The sequence below is a fragment of the Bison bison genome, unplaced genomic scaffold, assembly GCF_000754665.1.
Source record: "Bison bison bison isolate TAMUID 2011002044 unplaced genomic scaffold, Bison_UMD1.0 scf7180017864315, whole genome shotgun sequence".
In the NCBI taxonomy this organism is placed as follows: domain Eukaryota; kingdom Metazoa; phylum Chordata; class Mammalia; order Artiodactyla; family Bovidae; genus Bison; species Bison bison.
This window is the reverse complement of record NW_011494887.1, coordinates 328,844-350,326: the sequence shown is the minus strand read 5'-3', so window position 1 is coordinate 350,326 and position 21,483 is coordinate 328,844. Positions and strand designations below refer to the sequence as shown.

The 21,483-nt window shown below is 38.9% G+C and overlaps 1 protein-coding gene across 1 annotated transcript in view; it reads left to right on the top strand.

The window, feature by feature from the left end:
- Positions 1-16,852, top strand: part of AKR1D1 (aldo-keto reductase family 1, member D1) — a 51,743-nt gene extending 34,891 nt beyond the window's left edge. Inside the window, exons 6-9 of the mRNA XM_010852772.1 lie at positions 4,479-4,588; positions 6,699-6,864; positions 13,451-13,533; positions 15,486-16,852. Coding sequence (XP_010851074.1) covers positions 4,479-4,588; positions 6,699-6,864; positions 13,451-13,533; positions 15,486-15,528 — 402 coding nt within the window. The 3' untranslated portion in view covers positions 15,529-16,852. The remainder of the gene's footprint in view (positions 1-4,478; positions 4,589-6,698; positions 6,865-13,450; positions 13,534-15,485) is intronic.
- The last annotated feature ends 4,631 nt before the right edge of the window (positions 16,853-21,483 follow it).

Genomic DNA, 21,483 nt, shown 5'->3' with positions numbered 1-21,483 from the left:
AGAACCCCCATGTGTCTGTTTATCACAGCACTGTTTATCATGGCAAAAAAAAAAAAGGAAACAACATAAATATGAAAAATTCAGGGAATGTTTAAATAAATTTTAGAACATTCGTAATACATAAGCTCTCAACAAAAGATGTTGTTGAATCACTTTTGAGGAAAAGAGACATGGCCATGATACTAAGTGGAAAGACCAGGATGCAAAATGTATCACAGTATGAAGGTGATTATATTATTTAAAAAGTACAAATATTGGAAAGAAATATATTCAAATGCTAACTGTGGCTATCTCTGGCTGTGAATTTTACAAGTAAATTCTGTTCTCCTCTTTATACTTTTCTGTATTTTCAAGTCTTCTGCAGTGAGTGTATATTACTCTTATAATCACAACAAAATACTATAATCTACTTTATTAAATGGGGAAATGATATCCTCTTCCCTCTACTTCATAAAACCTTGAGAAGCTGCACTGAAAAATGTTCTTGAATATGGTAAATATTCACATGTTGGGATGATGGTGGACTTGGTTGAATTCATTGTTTTTAGAAACTCAAAATAGTTCATAACAGAAAAATGAATTATCACCTACATCATGACAGTAACCCACAGCTAAATAGAAGTCTTGCCATATTTAGAAGTAGCACTGTCAAACTGACACTTCAGCTAGTGCTGTACCTGAAGCTGTCAGGAACAGAGAGCAACAAACTTTGTCTCCCTCACTGATCTCAATCCAATCCTTTATTTCTAACCAATCCCCTCTGCAGCATATACTTCCTGCATCCCTAAGAACAATATTTTGTTATAAAAATGTTGAAATGACAAGCAGCTTTCTTCTTACAAATGCACGGAGACAGGTGGTGACTTTTGACCTGAGAATGGAAAAGAATGAAAATTTGACAGTGTGTTTCCTCATGCCAAGCAGGAAATACATTGATCTGTCAGCATGAGACTGTTGATTAACTTCACAAATGTTTCCTGAAAGAGAAGCAAGGTGTGTAGGAAGATCATGCTGCTGCTGCTACTGCTGCTAAGTCGCTTCAGTCGTGTCAGACTCTGTGCGACCCCATAGACGGCAGCCCACCAGGCTCCCCCATCCCTGGGATTCTCCTGGCAAGAACACCGGAGTGGGTTAGGAAGATCATAGCCTGAACCTATTCATGTGTTCTGTGCTGTTTGAATATGTCAAATATTAGCACAGAACATATGAATAGAGCTGGCACAAATCAGAATGCAGGTCCCCTGGCCCCCAGCATCAACCTGTGCCCTGGTAGAACTGTCTCTTTTCCAGAGATACAAAATGAGCAGCTTTCAACCCAGGAATACAATGTGCATAATGCAGGCCTTGGGCTTCCCAGATGGCTCAGTGGTAAAGAATCTTCCTATCAATGCAGAGCTATAGGAGACACGAGTTTGATCCCTGGGTTGGGAAGACCCCTTGGAGAAGGAATCTTCTCTAAGAAGATTAAGAGAAATGGCAATGCACTCCAGTATTCTTGCCTGGAAAATTCCATAGACAGAGGAGCCTGACGGGCTATAGTCCATGGGGACAGAGTGGACACATTTCATATACAAGGGATACATATCCGAAGGTCTTGCATAATTCAAAATTAACATATTTCATAACTAACTTTCCCGATACTGTTATTGTTGAGTGGCTGAGTTGCCTCCAACTCTTTTGAGACCCCAAGGACTGTAGCCTGCCAGGCTCCTCTATCCATGGGATTATCCCAGCAAGAATACTGGAATCTGTTGCTATTTCCTGCTCCAGAGAATTTTCCCACCAGTCCAAATCTAACATAAAGTTTGCAAGTATTTGTACTTTTCATTGACTTCATGAACAAACTGACACAAAATATAAGCTCACTCAGTACTCATTCTCAGAGCCTGAGCAATCCAAGTTTCCTTAGTACTCACTGTGGCATTCATCTGGAGTAACATCCCTCTGGGCTCTGCCCCTGGCTTAGACAGTCTGAAAGTCTTCCTAGGGTCAAGCAGTGCTCTCCCAGTCCAATTCAAAGGGAACTGTGGATCTCTCTCAAGCGGTTTCATTTCATACACAGTTCCAACACATAACTCTAGGAACAAAGGAAAGAAGGGAGGTAAGGAAGGATGGAGGGAAGGAAGGGAGAAAGGAAGTAGTAAGGATAATTTCCAAATTCTTCCATTTTTCCTGATCTTATTCACTGTGCCTAAGTCACAAATGTCCTGACACAGAAATTAATAAATATTTGTTGAGTGTCTTCCACAATGAAGAGAAAATTCAGTGCAGTTTTTCATGGAAAGACAGAAGAGGTTGGGGTTAATTAATGAAAGGACTTTTGCTATTTTCCTTCATGGATTCTGTCCAGCTTCTTATCTTTACCTTGCAAGATTCTGATATCTATCTAAAACTACAGAATTTCCAAAGACTGTTGTAAATACATATGCTATATACACATGTGAATATACTTATTTAGGCCAAAGACAGGTAACAGGACTCCAACCTGATTAGAAAGGAGTCTCTATGGGGAAAACTAAATGTGTTTGGAACAATCAGGCAGGGATGAAATTAAGGAATTCATACTTAGTCTTTGAGCAATGGAGTGACATGATTTAAAATGTGTTTGGAAACATTAGTGTGACAATAAGATGAAAAATGGGAAAGATATTAAAGGGGGAGAGTGATGCTAGGAGTGGAAGAGGATAAGGGAAGGAAACAGACCACCCTTCATATCCCTGGGTGCAAATATGGAGGACTCACTGTAGTACACCATTTCACAGAATGGACTTGAGCATCTGAGGATTTTGGTGTTTGCTGAGGGGTGTTCTGGAACCAATCCTACATAGATACCTAGGGTCTACTGTACTATGGACACTATGTGTCACTTTTTAGAATGAAAAAATGTTCCCAAAGAGTGTCTTAGGGAAAAGGAGAGGTCAAGATAATGAGGGGGCAAACTCAACATTAGTAAAACCAAGGTCATGCAATCCAATCCCATCACTTCCTGACAAATAGAAGGGTAAAAATTTGAAGCAGTTTTCTTGGGCTCCAAAGTCACTGTGGACAGTGACTACAGCCATGAAATTAAAAGAAGCTTCCTTCTTGAAGAGAAAGTTATGATAAACTTAGATAGCATATTTAAAAGCAGAGACATCACTACTGATAAAGATCTGTATAGTCAAAGCTATGGTTTTTCCAGTAGTTGTGTATGGATGTGAGAGTTGGACCATAAAGATGGCAAGTGCCAAAGAATTGATTATTTTGAATTGTGGTGCTGGAGAAGATTCTTGAGAGTCCTGACAACAGCAAAGAGATCAAACCAGCCAATCCTAGAGGAAATCAACCCTGAATAGTCATTGGAAGGACTGATGCTGAAGATGAAAGTCCAATACTTTGGCCACCCAATGGGAAGAGCCGACTCATTGGAAAAGACCCTGATTCTGGGAAAGATTAAGAGCAGGAGGAGAAGAGTGCAACAGAGGATGAGACGGTTAGACAGCATCACCGATTCAATGGACATGAATTTCAGCAAACTCTGGGAGATAGTGAAGGACAGGGAAGCTTGGCATGCTGCAGTCCATGGGGTCTGCACAAAGAGTTGGACACAACTTAGTGACTGAACAACAACAAAGGGGAAAGAGAAGAAATAGGAGAAACTGATAGGGAGTAAAAAAAAAGGTTGTCAAATTAGATAAAGAAAAAAAGACTCACCTCTAAGACCTCTGGTTTACCTTTCTACTTTATCAATAGCATTTTCTTGTGCCTTCTAGAAATGTAACTTGTCAAGTATTTAATATTCCAGGTAGTGAAAATCATAATTATATACTTAAAATTTTTAATTAAGCCTTGGTTGATTTTAATTAAAAAGAAAAGAAATTAATAGGTCAAAAGCTACCATAGTGTTTAAGAAGAAGCTTAGAGAAGAACTTTTGTTGACACAAGTGTTTTTAGTGCAGGAATGTTGTCAATAAGATACAGGAAATGAAAGTAGGTCTACATTTAGTGCTGTAAAGAACTCTCCACCAAGAAGACAAAATGCATCTCTAAATTTACTTTATACACACTCTACTCTTGTGAAAATGTTCTTAAATGATAGTGAGGGATAGAGGGCTTTTGCAACATGTCACTTCTATTTACCAAGACTGTAATGTGAACTTGAGACTATGTGTCTGTTATGGAAAATTGTATTTGCTAGAATATTTACTATAAGGAACCAAGTCCATTCACTTATAGCTTTAAAGAATGATAGCTGTAAAAATTGAATTTGTTTCCCAGTTATTTTAGGATTAACCCATAGATAGTGACCTCACTAATCTTGTCTTCCTTCACCTCACTCATATATAAACAATGTAAACTTCTTTTTTGGGAAAAATATTTAAGATTTGCCTCACTATCCATACTACTTTGCAACCGATTTTGTTGAATTATTAAAATCTATATAAAATTGCATTCATCCACAAGTCCTTAATTTTGTGCTCTGCTCTCCAACCACATAGGTTGAGTGCCATCCATATTTCACCCAGCCAAAACTCTTGAAATTTTGCCAACAACATGACATTGTCATTGTTGCATACAGCCCTTTGGGAACCTGTAGAAATCCATCCTGGTAAGTTGTTGTGGTCCTTTAATGGACCGGAACCTGGTGGTCCGGAGTCGATGATAAGAAAGGAAAAGAGAGAGAGAAAGAGGCTGATATTCCTTGGTTTATGCAGAAAACCAATAAAGCCCTTTGACACAGGGCTTGCGTCACTCACGAAGGCACCTGACACCCTCTCGAGCGGGATGAAGGCACAGTGCGCCTTCTCAAGAGGGTCTTAGAAGCCTGGGCAGGAGAATGAGCATGATGCATCTCTGCACTCCAAAGGATTAGCCTGAGAGAGACAGAGAGAGAAAGCAAGACATGGGGACCAAAGCTCTGATGGAACAAAGGTGTTTTAATCAACATGGTGTGGGCATATACACTGTCTTACAAGGTAATTATTCTCAACAAAGATAAAGATTAAAATTCCAGACTTACAAAACATAGGCAATCCACATTAAAGAGAGAGAGAGTTGTAAACAATCACTTTCACTGTATGGTTCATAAGAAGGAAGAGGGTACTTATCACCGTATTGAAAAACTAACAAAGGAAATGCCTGGATTCCTCAGCCCCAGGAGAGGCTTGCCTCTCCTCTTAATTAATAAGGAACAGAGGATTCCTGACAGATCCAAAACAGTACACAGGAAGCCTCCTGTTAAATGCTTCCTGACAGTAAGTAATGCAGTCTGTCTCCTCAGTAAGTATATTTCCTTTGGAGTATTAGGCTAATGTAAATTGCTTGACTGAAATGACTATTCATCTGTGTGATCTTAAGGAAGTAACAATCTCTTCAAGTCATTCTTCACATATACAAATTACAGCTAACAAAACCTTCCTCATTGAAGTGTAATAATCACTTAGACTCTACCTATGAAATTGCCTACCAGTACCTTGATTATTACCTGCCAGAGTAATATTCAGCCATATTCTCAAATTTTTGAATTTTTTGAATCTCTGTATTCAGTGGCAATACTTCTACTGTGATCTCTTCCACAGACTTAAGTAGGAAAATTTCCACTCTGATTTTAAGAGTTGTGCCTCTGCTTCTCCTTCAGTTTTCTTGCCTTTCCCTGTGTGCCTACTTCCAACTCCATTCTCTCTATAAGATCCGCCAAAGAAATATTACTATTAGTTACCCTCTGGAAGAGTGGGATACCCAGGTGGTGCTAGTAATAAAGAACTGCCTGCCAATGCAGAAGATGGATGAGATGTGGATTCAGTCCTTGGGTCAGGAAGATCCCCTGGAGGAGGAAATGGCAACCTACTCCAGTATTCCTGCCTGGGAAATTCCATGGACAGAGGAGCCTGGTAGGCTACAGTCTAAGGGGCCTCAAAAAGTTGAACATGACTGAGCACTCTGGAAGAGGCAGGTCTATGAATCTGCCTGTCTTGATCTTCCCATACTAAGCACTAGTCTTCTGAATACTCTGCATTCAGAGAACTTGGTTACAGGTGACCTGAGTGTTTTGGATAGGTTACCAGGTGAAGGTGGGGGGATTGTCAGAGGAGGAGGGTGATTGGTTAACCACGGGTTCTCATTCAGTTCAGTTCAATTCAGTCATTCAGTTGTGTCTGACTCTTTGCGACCCCATGAACCGCAGCATGCCAGGCCTCCCTGTCCATCACCAACTCCCGGAGTCCACCCAAACTCACGTCCATTGAGTCAGTGATGCCATCTCATCCTCTGTTGTCTCCTTCTCCTCCTGCCTTCAGTCATTCCCAACATCAGGGTCTTTTAAAATGAGTCAACTCTTCGCATCAGGTGGCCAAAGTATTGGAGTTTCAGCTTCAACATCAGTCCTTCCAGTGAACACCCACGACTGATCTCCTTTAGCATGGACTGGTTGGATCTCCTTGCAGTCCAAGGGACTCTCAAGAGTCTTCTCCAACACCCCATTTTGAAAGAATCAATTATTCTGCACTCAGCTTTCTTTATAGTCCAACTCTCACATCCATACATGACTACTAGAAAAACCATAGTCTTAACTAGATGGATCTTTGTTGACAAAGTGATGTCTCTGCTTTTTAATATGCTGTCTAGGTTGGTCATAACTTTCCTTCCAAGGAGTAAGCATCTTTTAATTTCATTACTCAGCCTAAATATGATACATGTCTTGAATTCTTTTTTTTTTTAAGGGTGAATGTCTCTTCCCCACCTTTGCTAAAGGATCCATTTCTAAATGCACTGGGGAAAAAGTACAATAAAACAGCAGCTCAAGTTGTTCTGCGTTTCAACATCCAGCGAGGAGTGGTTGTCATTCCTAAAAGCTTTAACCCTGAAAGGATCAAAGAAAACTTTCAAGTAAGAGAATTGCTTCTGGAAGTGTAAAAACCAGTGTTTTGTATTGTTTTGTTTTTTTTTAAAGCGAATTTTCTGTTCAGATCAATAAGAAAGCTGCAATGACTTCATATGTTATTTTATACTAACTCCTCAACCCATTCCACCCATGTCTGGATTTAATTTTAGCTGAAATTGTAACAGTTCCTAGTAACTCAGGGATTGCTTTGCTGCTTCTATGCAGTCTAGCTCCTTTATTTCTTGTTTCCTTACCTATTGACTCTGGACACAACCTTCTCCCTTCTCTGCCAGCACAGCAGGAATAGAAGGTATAAAATTTGAAATTCATAGTAGTCAACTTTCCACCTTCTTAATAGCTCTAGAAAAAATTGGGGACAAATTTGAAAATTATTGAAGATGATCATTTAGACATTATGAATGCCAGTTCAGTTCAGTTCAGACTCTGTTGTGTCTGACTCTTTGCAACCCCATGAACCACAGCACGCCAGGCCTCCCTGTCCATCACCAACTCATGGAGTCCACCCAAACCCATGTCCATTGAGTTGGTGTTGCCATCCAACCATCTCATCCTCTGTTGTCCCCTTCTCCTCATGTCCTCAATCTTTCCCAGCATCAGGGTCTTTTCAAAGGAGTCAGCTCTTCCCATAAGGTGGCCAAAGTATTGGAGTTTTAGCTTCAACATCAGTCCTTCCAGTGAACACCCAGGACTGATCTCCTTTAACATGGACTGGTTGGATCTCCTTGCAGTCCAAGGGACTCTCAAGAGTCTTCTCCAACACCACAGTTCAAAAGTATTCATTCTTTAGCACTCAGCTTTCTTTATAGTCCAACTCTCACATCCATACATGACCACTGGAAAAACCATAGCATTGACTAGACAGACCTTTGTTGACAAAGTGATGTCTCTGCTTTTTAATATGCTGTCTAGGTTGGTCATAACTTTCCTTCCAAGGAGTAAGTGTCTTTTAATTTCAAGGCTGAAATCACCATCTGCAGTGATTCTGGAGCCCAGAAAAATAAAGTCAGCGACTGTTTCCCCATATATTTGCCATGACGTGATGGGACCAATGCCATGATCTTAGTTTTCTGAATGTTGAGCTTTAAGCCAACTTTTTCACTCTCCTCTTTCACTTTCATCAAGAGGGCTTTTAGTTCGTCTTCACTTTCTGTCTTAAGGGTGGTGTCATCTGCATATCTGAGGTTATTGATATCTGTCCCAACAATTTTGATTCCAGCTTGTGCTTCCTCCAGCCCAGCATTTCTCATGATGTACTCTGCATATAAGTTAAATAAGCAGGGTGACAATATACAGCCTTGACATACTCCTTTTCCGATTTGGAACCAGTCTGTTGTTCCATGTCCAGTTCTAACTGTTGCTTCTTAACCTGCGTACAGATATCTCAGGAGGCAGGTAGGATAGTCTGGCATTCCCATCTCTTTCAGAATTTTCCACAGTTTATTGTGATCCACACAGTCGGAGGCTTTGGCATAGTCAATAAAGCAGAAATAGATGTTTTTCTGGAACTCTCTTGCTTTTTTGATGATCCAGCAGATGTTGGCAATTTGATCTCTGGTTCCTCTGCCTTTTCTTTTCTTTTCTTTTTTTTTTAAATATTTGTCATAGTTATTTTTTTATTGAAGTATAATTGATTTACTGCCTTTTTTTTTTCTTTTTTTTTTAAATATTTGTCATAGTTATTTTTTTATTGAAGTATAATTGATTTACAGTGTCGTGTTAGTTACTGCTATACAGGAAAGTGATTCAGTTATATATACACTTTATTTTATTTTTTTATTATTATTTTTTAAATTTTATTTTATTTTTAAACTTTACAATATTGTATTAGTTTTGCCAAATATTGAAATGAATCTGCCATAGGTATACCCACGTTCCCCATCCTGAACCCTCCTCCCTCCTCCCTCCCCTACCCTCCCTCTGGGTCGTCCCAGTGCACCAGCCCCAAGCATCCAGTACCGTGCATCGAACCTGGACTGGCAACTCGTTTCATACATGATATTATACATGTTTCAATGCTATTCTCCCAAATCTCCCCACCCTCTCCCTCTCCCACAGAGTCCATAAGACTGATCTATACATTGGTGTCTCTTTTGCAGTCTCGTAAACAGGGTTATTGTTACCATCTTTCTAAATTCCATATACATGCGTTAGTATACTGTATTGGTGTTTTTCTTTCTGGCTTACTTCACCTCTGCCTTTTCTAAAACCAGCTTGAACATCTGGAAGTTCACGGTTCACATATTGCTGAAGCCTGGCTTGGAGAGTTTTGAGCATTACTTTACTAGCGTGTGTGATGAGTGCAATTGTGCAGTAGTTTGAGCATTCTTTGGCATTGCCTTTCTTTGGGATTGGAATGAACACTGACCTTTTCCAGTCCTGTAGCCACTGCTGAGTTTTCCAAATTTGCTGGCATATTGAGTGCAGCACTTTCACAGCATCATCTTTCAGGATTTGAAATAGCTCAACTGGAATTCCATCACCTCCACTAGCTTTGTTCATGGTGATGTTTCCCGAGGCCCACTTGACTTCACATTCCAGGATGTCTGGCTCTAGGTGAGTGATCACACCATCATGATTATCTGGGTCATGAAGATCTTTTTTGTACAGTTCTTCTGGGTATTCTTGCCACCTCTTCTTAATATCTTCTGCTTCTGTTAGGTCCATACCATTTCTTTCCTTTATTGAGCCCATCTTTGCATGAAGTGTTCCCTTGGTATTTCTTATTTTCTTGAAGAGATCTCTAGTCTTTCCCATTCTATTGTTTTCCTCTATTTCTTTGCACTGATCGCTGAGGAAGGCTTTCTTATCTCTCCTTGCTATTCTTTGGAACTCTGCATTCAGATGCTTATATCTTTCCTCTTCTCCTTTGCTTTTCACTTCTCTTCTTTTCACAGCTATTTGTAAGGCCTCCTCAGACAGCCATTTTGCTTTTTTGCATTTCTTTTTCTTGGGGATGGTCTTGATCCCTGTCTCCTGTACAATGTCACGAACCTCTGTCCATGTTCACCAGGCACTCTATCAGATCTAGTCCCTTAAATCTATTTCTCACTTCCACTGTATAGTTATAAGGGATTTGATTTAGGTCATACCTGAATGATCTAGTGGTTTTCTGTACTTTCTTCAATATAAGTCTGAATTTGGCAAGAAGGAGTTCATGATCTGAGCCACAGTCAGCTCCCGGTCTTGTTTTTGCTGACTGTATAGAGCTTCTTCATCCTTGGCTGCAAAGAATATAATCAATCTGATTTTGGTGTTGACCATATGGTAATGTCCATGTGTAGAGTCTTCTCTTGTGTTGTTGGAAGAGGGTGTTTGCTATGACCAGTGTGTTCCCTTGGCAAAAGTCTATTAGCCTTTGCCCTGTTTTATTCTGTACTCCAAGGACAAATTTACCTGTTACTCCAGGTGTTTCTTGACTTCCTACTTTTGCAGTCCAGTCTCCTATAATGAAAAGGACATCTTTTTTGGGTGTTAGTTCTAGAAGATCTTGCTTCCCTGGTGGCTCAGAGGTTAAAGTGTCTGCCTGCAATGCAGGAGACTTGGGTTCATTCCCTGAGTTGGGAAGTTCCCCTGGAGAAGGAAATGGCAACCCAGTCCAGTATTCTTGCCTGGAGAATCCCATAGAGAGAGGAGCCTGGTAGGCTACAGTCCGAGGGGTCGAAAAGAGTTGGACAGGACTGAGCGACTTCATTTTCACTTTCACTTTCTAGAAGGTCTTGTAGGTCTTCATAGAACCGTTCACCTTCAGCTTCTTCAGTGTTACTGGTCGGGGCATAGATTTGGGTTATTGTGATATTGAATAGTTTGCCTTGGAAATGAACAGAGATCATTCTGTCGTTTTTGAGACTGCATCCAAGTACTGCATTTTGGACTCTTTTGTTGACTATGATGGCTATTCCATTTCTTCTAAGAGATTCCTGACCAGAGTAGTTGATATAATGGTCATCCGAGTTAAATTCACCCATTCCAGTACATCTTAGTTCGCTGATTCCTAGAATGTTGATGTTCACTCTTGCCATGAATGCCAACCTCCTTTATTTCCTCTATAAGTAATCTGTAACCAGCATTATAAATTATAGATTAGAAAACATGTCACTAGAGAATGGAGTAATTAGTTTATCATGCTTCTTCCAAAGAATAACTGCTAGGTATTAATAAATGCAGCTATAGGAAAGTACCATGTAAAGTTAATCATTACCCATCAGTTGATAATTAAAATCTCAAAAGTAAGTTGTTTTTTGTCTTACTCATAAAGATAAAAATGGGACAGTATTTACCCCCTCAGATAGGGAAATAATCAGAATGCTGAAAATATGTGGGAAAACAGGCAGTTTCATATAATGCTGTCAGAAATACTAATTGATGTAAGATTTGGAGAAAGATCTTTTTCCAGCTCCATCAAATTTCAAATATATATATCTATATATATATATCTATATCTCCACTGACCTGACAATCTTTTCCTATAGATGCATTTGCATGTTTATGTGCATGTATACAGATGTTTATTACAGCATATTTTATCAGCTAAAAAAAAAAAACTGGAAACAATTTTCAGTAGGATCTTAAAAAAGAAATTATTATTTATTTGTACAATGAAAGATTATATATCCATTTTTATGTACTTTTCTTTTTTAAAGAACTCTATTGAGGTTAAATTGAAATGCAATGAGCTGAACATAAAGCGTAACATTGGAAAAGTTTTGACATATGTACACACCATGAAACCACCACAATCAGCGGAATAAAGATCTCTAGTATCTCCAACAGTCTCTTTAGGCCCCTTTAGAATCTATCCCTCCTGGTCCCCAAGCCCAAGCCAAGTACTGATTTGCTTTCTATCCCTAAAGACTAGTTTGCATTTCTTAGAATGTCATATAAATGAATTTACATAGTATGTGTGTCTTTATATCCATTTTTAAATACTGAAGTGAAAATATAAATACCGATGTGGGAAGACATCCATATCAGATAATTATCTTCAGGGCTTTTTTGCTACCACATGAAGGAATGCAATTCAAACTTACCAAAGAAAAAAAAGATACAATTTACTGATTCTCATAACTGGAAAATTCATGGATAGATCAGACATGACTGGACACATCTATTCAAATGATTTATAAAGGGACTGAGTTCTCCCCACCCCCTTTCTCCATATGGTAGCACACACAGTCCAGGTTAATCTATTACTCATGTTTAGTAAGGACAATCACAGAGAAAGCCTTCTATCTCTATCAATCCCTGCTTGTCCCTTTATGGGTCATTGCTACCCTCATAATAATCAGTGTCCAATGAACAAGATACCTTGATTGGTCCCCTGAGCGCCATCCCTTTTCCTGTGCTAAAGGAGGTGATGTCATGTGACAGATAGCCACTCTCAGTGGGGGAAGGTGTTAAGAAGAAAGGAAGCTTGTAAGGATTTATTTTTTAAGTGATTTCTTCATGACTGTTTTATGTTATAATAAAATTCCTTATACAATATCATAAACTCTAATACTTGGATAATAAATAATCAAAGGAAAGAATGCTCTGAAAAGACCACTTGGAAATGATCCTTGGGGAAGTGATGAAGTAAATCATACACATCTATATGATGGATGCAGTGGCTAGATAGTCAGTCTGTATATTTTGGCAGAAGAAATCACCAAGACATATTATGCGAATGAGATAAAGCTGCAGAATGATAAAAATATGATACAATTATTGCATTTTGCTCTTGGTGTGCTCAATGTTTGGAAGGAATCTGTAGGAAGGAGACTAGGACTGATGTGGTGGATATCAAGGCACTTTCGTTTTTTTTACTCCATAAATGTCAATGTACTTCTATAGTCTTTCATTTACAAAGAAGTCTTTCATTTCTTTACATATATTTATGTATTACATAATTAAAATTTATTAATGCAAATTACTAAAATAAAAGCTTTTTAGAAAGATACAAAAGTAATAGAAGATAGATTGTAAACAGATAAACCAAGCATTAAAAATAAAAATAAGCTAAAACAAACTATTAAAATGTTCATAATGGACCATCATAAAACCAAGGTATAAAGTCTATAAGCTAAAAAGAAAATAAAACAATGAAAATGTAATTAGAATTAAAAGGTAGATGAAGAGACATTAAAAGTGATGAAAGGATTAACAGGATGAAATAAAGCAAATTAAAAGTTAAAAAAAATACATAAGCAAATTTAGAGACCAGGGAATATTTTTGTAAAAAAAAGTGTATGAAGATCACTGTCCAGAATCAAAAGCTCAGCATCTTATACCAAAGTAGTACGAATTCCTTACTTCTAGAATTTCAGGAAATGTTCTGAATGCATATTGTTTCAGAACACCTGAAATTTATTGCAAGATGTCCCCAGCAGGATTGTCTTAAAGACCAAGGGCAAGAAGAATTCCAGCTCCCCATAGGTGGGATGGCCTCCCAGCATCTGCCTAGTTCCTTTAGGACATTTGCAGAGATGTCCATAATCTTTGAAGGGCTCTCACTGCTGGCCCCTCTCCCTGATCCCAAGCTTGACTCATCTTCTACTATTCCAAATGTCTGTTTTTTTGTTTCTGTTATTTCAGATCTTTGACTTTTCTTTCACTGAAGAAGAAATGAAGGACATTGAAGCCTTAAATAAAAACATCCGCTTTGTGGAAATGCTCATGTGAGTTCTGGGGGATCATGAATCAGTTTCTGCCCAGTGGTGCTGGGTTGTCAAGAGTCAACCAACAGGCTCTTAGAAATCAGGCCCATGTCCATAGAAGGAACAAGGGTAAAGGTCGGTGGGCAGCATGTATTGGATTAGGAACTTCGTACAAACCTGCATTTTTATTTAAAAGAAGACTTCTGGCATTTAGGACATTTCCATTGGTTACGTTAAGGCATAACAGGCTAAAGACAGTGAGGAGAAATAAGTCACTGTGTTCATATGTTAATACAATGGTGGCATATTCAAACAACATATTTATTTCTTCCTTAAAAATCAAAGTGGGCACAAATTAGAGCAAAGCTGTCAGCAAGAACAATTCTTGGGAAAGAGGCATGAGAGTGTAGGAGAAACAGCACCAAGTTGGGAAACAAGAAACTTGAGTTTTAGACAAATGTTTGCCTATAAGAGTTGGAGTATTTGGTTTACCTATTGCCTGACTTTAAAGAAAGTGAAAGTGAAGTTGCTCGGTCATGCCCAACACTTTGCGACCCCATGGACTGTAGCCCACCAGGCTCCTCCATCTATGGAATTTTCCAGGTAAGAGTGCTGGAGTGGGTTGCCATTTCCTTCTCCAGGGGATCTTCCCAACCCAGGGATGGAACCCAGATCTCCTGCATTGTGGGCAGACGCTTTACCGTCTGAGCCACCAGGGAAATTGCCTGACTTCCAACAGAAAAATTCCTTCAAAGTGTAGCCAAGTTCACCTATCAACAGAAATAACCCTTTAATCTCTGAATATTACAGAGCCTTAAAAATTAAAAATGAATATAGTTCATGCATATATACATGTATATATTTGTATACACACATACCTTTTTTGCTTAATCATTATTCATTAGTATTTCCAGTTCTTAAAATCATATGGATACTAATCTTTTTACAATCTTCTCTTCAAGTGAGTATTTTTAAAATGCTAATTAAGATGGTTCATATAGTTTGGGCACTTACTTATTGGTCTCACTATTTTTCATAAGTCAGAAACTGCTGACTATGCTGATACTGAATTTCTAAATCAATTTCTGAATTAATAAAACAGCTTTCTAATGTGACTTTTCCAGGGGAAGAAATTAATTGACATCAAAAAGCACCTCCTAGCCTGAAGAACAAAAAAGTAAACACAAACATGTAACTAACAAACATTTATAGGTTAACTAACAGATCTCAAAGATAAACTATTTCTATGTAATAAATATCTAAATTAAAAAGAGATAGTAAGAGAAGCAAATCCACCAATGTGCTGCTATTTTTACAGTTGGTTGGTGACATTAATTGGTTTGACATTTGACATTTTTAATACCTAGTTCTAACAACACTGCGAAAATAACTCATTGCACCAGGAAATAACTAGAAAAATCAGCAAGGAGAAACAAAGATTGATTTTAAAAATATATCATTTAGAAATGCTGGGCCACTGTTCTATTTTTCATCTGGGTGAGCTTTGAGAGCCTTTTTGGTTTTGTTTAATATTTTATTGACAATTTAAAGCACATAATACTTACAGAGAACTAAATCTTAGGTGTTTCAGGACAGGCGCACACACTGCAGTCCTTTTATAGACTGTTTCACCATTATTCTTGCCTGAAGAATCTCATGGACAGAGGAGCCTGGTGGGCTACAGTCCAAAGAGATGCAAAGATTTGGACATGACTGAGCACACATGCACACACAGCCTTCCTCTACCCACCCCCTACTCCACACACACACCTACACCAGAGTGCTATCTGGGGCTTCAGTAAAAGGCACTGGCTTGAGAGGAACCATGGGCAGAAGCTGGGCACAAAATATAAATGTAATGAGTAAGAGAAAAGAGGGAGTGGTTGGCAAAATTATCAAAAGATGCTAGTAATACACACAGACGTGCAACTTTAGAAGTGAACTTTTTCCCTTTGGGGGAATTGTTTTGGCAGGTGGTGTGACCATCCCGAATACCCATTCCATGATGAATACTGACTTCAGAGAACTCCACAGCAGATATTTTCCCTTCTACGTGTGCTAGGACTTTGGGTTGGTGGTTGCTCCAGCCGTGGAAATGGCTTACTATCCTCAGATCAAGTGGTGATAGAGATATTTAACTTGTGTGTAGTGTTAGCGACTTTGATTTAACTATGTGGGGCTGGGAGGAGGTTTAAATCTATTGAAATAACTGTTGGAAATTTCAGCTAATGTTTTATTAAATCAATGTCTTCTGGGTTTCAGACAGAAAAACATTAGGCTTTAGAGAAGACTTCAGAAGTAACATATGAGGATAATAACTCATGAATTTGGATACTGTTGTCGTGGATAGTCTGAGTTCTTCAGCTGTTAACAGGGCAAGAAGAGGATAGAGAGCTAGACCATGCCAGTGTGCTGGCAGTGGGCTTGATGATTTGAGCCACTGACTGTAATATAGACACAGTCAAGTTAAGAGCCACACATGCACTATTAACAAGGACGTGCTTCACCTTATCTTGAGTAGGGAGAGAGGGCTAAGTATAGTAAAATCTTTAAAAAGAGAGAGAGAGAGCTAATTTAACACCAGAGCAGTTAACAAAGCCATACTGATTTGGTTGTTGTCTGTTTCCATCCAGTGTGTTTGTGTAGCTTTTATCCAGCTTGAGAGATGGATAATTGGTGGTTCTCTCTTGCATGCTTTAAAGGACCTGAGCTTCAACAAGCTAGTGATTTATGATACCACTGCCTATCACTCTTGCCCCCATTCATTAAACAACCGCCATTATGCAAAGTGACTTGAGACAACCAATAGAAATAAAACTCTGTTTTATAAAGTAGTCCACAGACTATTATTTCAAAATAAGACATATAAAAAGAAAGTGTTAGGAAATGTATTGAAAGAAGAGGCTTTGTAAATTCATTAAACTTAAGACTTTGAAAGTTATTGGGATAACTGAATTTTGAGAAAGTAGCAAGTTCAAAAGAATACTGATAATTTTATTGTATGTAAATTTTTAAGTGAATAAAAAGATTATTAGAATTCCATAGTAGAGATGTACCTATTTTCAATCCACCCAGAGGAATCTATTTTATTCATATTAAGTCATTCTCACAGGGCAAAAGAGCTCTTTAAAACTTCAAGACAAACTTATGTTTGTCCAAGACCAATTGCTTATAGGTAATCTTCTATGACCTGAAGACATACATTTCTGAGGAATTATCACTTTAAAAAATTGATCTTTACTTATGGTTTCCACTAATTCTAAAATTAATAGTTACAATGCTGTTCTGTGGGAAATAGCTTGTTCATAAGAAATAATAAAAATGATGATTTATTCTAGGACATGAATCTCTATTTTGTTGCTTGAGGTGGGTGGGGAGAATCATTTGAATTCATTTAAATTAAAGGCCTTTGACTGAATTCCTACTATACATTTAGCACTGGGAAGATAGGGAAGAAAAGGGAATACTATAAGGAAAGAACAGAAACTCAATTCCTGATCCCTATTGTCAAAATTCTTCAAAATACTTTAGGGGACTGGTGTGGAAGAAGAACCACACCTATCACACCACTTTTAAAAGATAGGCACTGGAAAAGAGCCCCATTATTTGTCTGGGGAAATGTATTGGGTTGTCCAAAAATTTCGTTAATATTTTCCCATAACATCTAATGGAAATATCCAAATGAACTTTTTGGACAACCCAATGTTTCTAGATTGAAAGAGGGAATACCCTCTTAGTCTAAATAGAAATAGAGGAAAAAAGAGTTGGAGACAGAAAAGAGATCAGGAAAGAGTGATGGTCTACATGAGTTTCTGCATGTCATTTCTCCATTCACTTGACTCCTTCCCATCTATTTTGGAATAAATTGTATCCCCCCAGAATTTATATGAAGTTCTAGCCTTCAGTACCACAGAATGTGACCTTATTTGGAAATAGGATCATTACATATGTGATTAGGTAAGATGAGGTGATACTGGAGTAGGGAAGTCCCTAATCCAATATGACTGGTGTCCCATAAAAAGGGGAAATTTGGAAACAGACAGCACACAGGGATAGCACCATCTACAGATAGAGGCAGGGATCAGGGTGATGTTTTTACAAAGATTTCCAGCAAACCACCAGAAGCTAGGTGAGAGGCTTGGGCCAGATTCTCCCTCAGAGCCCTCAGAAGGAACCAGCTCTGCCAACACCTTGATCTTGAAGGTGAAGTTCTGGCCTCTAGAACTGTGAGACAATAAATTTCTATTAGATGTCTCTGGTTTGTGGCACTTTGTTCAAGCAGCCATAGCAAACAAATATACCATCTCTCTATCAAGTTTTCCAACCTCTCAAGCTGACAGCAGCAATAAAAATGGCCTTAGTCAATGCTTAACTGAGCTCAAATATTGATGACCAATGCTTTTTACCTTCTTGGGGACCTTTGCAACCCCAGAGATGTTTGTTAATCCAAATCAATCTCTGTGCTAATCAGAGATCTCTAATGGAATATGGAGTAAGATAAATCAATAGTTACATAACCTGACTGGAAAAGGAGAGGAGGCCAAGACCATGTCCACTGATCCATAAAAACACATGGACGAGAACAGCAAGGACACTCTGCCCCAGCCTGCTAAAAGTTTTTTGTTTGCCCATGACTAACTGTTCTCCCTGGAGGACCTCCCCCAGGCACTGTCTTCCATAGATAATGATACAGAGGTTAGTGGAAAAACACATGAGTGGCACATAGGCATCTACCCCATGTGCATATGGGGTAGGTGCCTATAGGCAGGTTTCAGCACTGTGACGAATTGCACAATTCATGACCACAGTTGTGGAAATTCAAAGGTTGAGCTACATTATATTTCCCAGATTCCAAATTTCCCTGAAACTCCCTTAAAATTTTCAGCTTTCATTGGGTACTTCAATTTCTGACCATTGCAGACTAGTAACTAAATCACGGTACCTTGTAGATCTCTGGTCTTGAATGTGAACCCTTCCTGAATCTGAGCTGTACCCATCATGTTTCTACTTCCAGATACCAAATCCCCAAGTTTGCACGTCTCTTGAAGGGGTGGGGGGGCGGAGGAGTAATTGATAATCACAATCTCTTCTGGACATGGGCATTTTAGCTGGTTTGAGAGCTGAGATGCAGAATATGGTAGAAGGGAATAGACATGGTCTTGACAAAAGTACATGAACTTTGTAGAGCCTCCATTAAATCTGGCTATTGGTAAATTTTTCTACAAATACTATGTGGCATCCTTAGGAGCATGAGGGCACCTTTAATCCTGTCTTGGGGGTTGTCAGGAAGAGATAAAATTGCCAAAGGAATTGGAGCTGGGTAATCCTCACTTTAAGTCCTGCTGAGGTTGGTCGCATGTTGGTCAGAGAGGAGCAACTAGTGGAAATGACTGAACATATGCTTTTAAACTGTGTTGCTATTTGATATGTACTGTCATCTCACACTCTAGTAAAGTAATGCTCAAAATTCTCCAAGCCAGGCTTCAGCAATACATGAACCATGAACTTCCGATGTTCAAGCTGGTTTTAGAAAAAGAGGAACCAGAGATCAAATTGCCAACATCCGCTGGATCATCAAAAAAGCAAGAGAGTTCCAGAAAAATATCTATTTCTGCTTTATTGACTATGCCAAAGCCTTTGTGTGGATCACAATAAACTGTGGAAAATTCTGAAAGAGAGGAATACCAGACCACCTGACCTGCCTCTTGAGAAACCTGTATGCAGGTCAGGAAGCAACAGTTAGAACTGGACATGGAACAACAGACTGGTTCTAAATCGGAAAAGGAGTCCATCAAGGCTGTATATTGTCACTCTGCTTATTTAACTTATGTGCAGAGTACATCATGAGAAACGCTGGGCTGGAAGAAACACAAGCTGGAATCAAGATTGCCAGGAGAAATATCAATAACCTCAGATATGCAGATAAAACCACCCTTATGGCAGAAAGTGAAGAGGAACAAAAAGCCTCTTGATGAAAGTGAAAGAGGAGAGAGAAAAAGTTGGCTTAAAGCTCAATGTTCAGAAAACTAAGATCATGGCATCCGGTCCCATCACTTCATGAGAAACAGATGGGGAAACAATGGAAACAGTGTCAGACTTTATTTTTCTGGGCTCCAAAATCACTGCAGATGGGGATTGCAGCCATGAAATTAAAAGATGCTTACTCCTTGGAAGGAAAGTTAGGACCAACCTAGATACTATATTGAAAAGCAGAGATATTACTTTGCCAACAAAGGTCAGTCTAGTCAAGGCTATGGTTTTTCCAGTGGTCATGTATGGATGTGCGGGTTGGACTGTAAGAAAGCTGAGCGCCAAAGAATTGATGCTTTTGAATTATGGTGTTGGAGAAGACTCTTGAAAGTCCCTTGGACTGCAAGGAGATCCAACCAGTCCATCCTAAAGGAGATCAGTCCTAGGTGTTCATTGGAAGGACTGATGCTGAAGCTGAATCTCCAATATTTTGGCCACCTCATGTGAAGAGTTGACTCATTGGAAAAGACCCTGATGCTAGGAGGGATTGGGGGCAGGAGGAGAAGGGGACGACAGAGGATGAGATGCCTGGATGGCATCACCGACTTGATGGACATGAGTTTGAGTGAACTCCGGGAGTTGATGATGGACAGGCAGGCCTGGCGTGCTGTGTTTTATGGGTCTCAAAGAGTTGGACATGACTGAGTGACTGAACTGAACTGAACTACACTGATTGAGCATTTTTGTATTGAAATTTATGTATAAGACTATTATATAGTTTTATTTGTGTATACTGTTTAGTTTCTTTTTAAATTAGTATTTAACTCACTTTTTAAAATTAGTTTCTTTTTAATTTAGTTCAGTTCAGTCACTCAGTCATGTCCGACTCTTTGTAACCCTGTGAACCACAGCATGCCAGGCCTCCCTGTCCATCATCAACTCCCAGAGTCCACCCAAACTCATGTCCATCGAGTCGGTGATGCCATCCAACCATCTCATCCTTTATTGTCCCCTTCTCCTCCTGTCCTCAATCTTTCCCAGAATCAGGGTCTTTTCAAATAAGTCAACTCTTCACATCAGGTGGCCAAAGTCTTGGAGTTTCAGCTTCAACATCAGTCCTTCCAATGAACACCCAGGACTGATCTCCTTTAGGATGGACTGGTTGGATCTCCTTGCAGTCCAAGGGACTCTCAAGAGTCTTCTCCAACACTATAGTTCAAAAGCATCAATTCTTCGGTGCTCAGCTTTCTTTTTAATTAGTGCAATTATCAGATTGTGCTCTTTTCATTGTCAAAAAGAGAGCAGGATTTTCTTTCATGTACCCCACTCTAGAACAAATTAAATTTAAATTGTTTGTTTCTTAAAATATAGGTAAAATTCACTTGAGAACTGCATCTCTGTCAATAGGGAACCTGTACATTTTCTGTATCATCTCAAATCAATTGTGAAAATTTATCTTCTAAAATTTTTCAATGCCATATATTTGGCAAATGGAGATATATTTGTTCATTTAATCAACAAGTTATTTTGTGTGCCACTCTGGCAGACTCTGTCCTAGGCAGTTGGGATATTTCAATAAACAAAAGTCCCTAAGAGATCTGCATAGCAAGATGGCAGAGTAGAAGGATTTGTGCTCTCCTGTTCTTATGAGAACTCTGGAATCATGATTAACTGCTGAACAACCATTGACAAAGAAACACTGGAACCTACCAAAAAAGATACTCTACATCCAAGGACAAAGGGGAAGCCATGACCAGATGGTAGGAGGGGCACAACTGTGATAGAATCAGCTGCAGAATACACTTTCTTTCCAAGTACACACAGAGCATTCTCCAGGCCAGATCACATCTTGGGTCATAAATTAAGCCTTGGTGAATTTAAGAAAACTGAAATCATATCAAGCATCCTTTCTGACCACAATACTATGAGATTAGAAATAAACTATAAGAAACGATAAAAAAAAAAACACAAACACACAAAGGCTAAACAATATGCTACTAA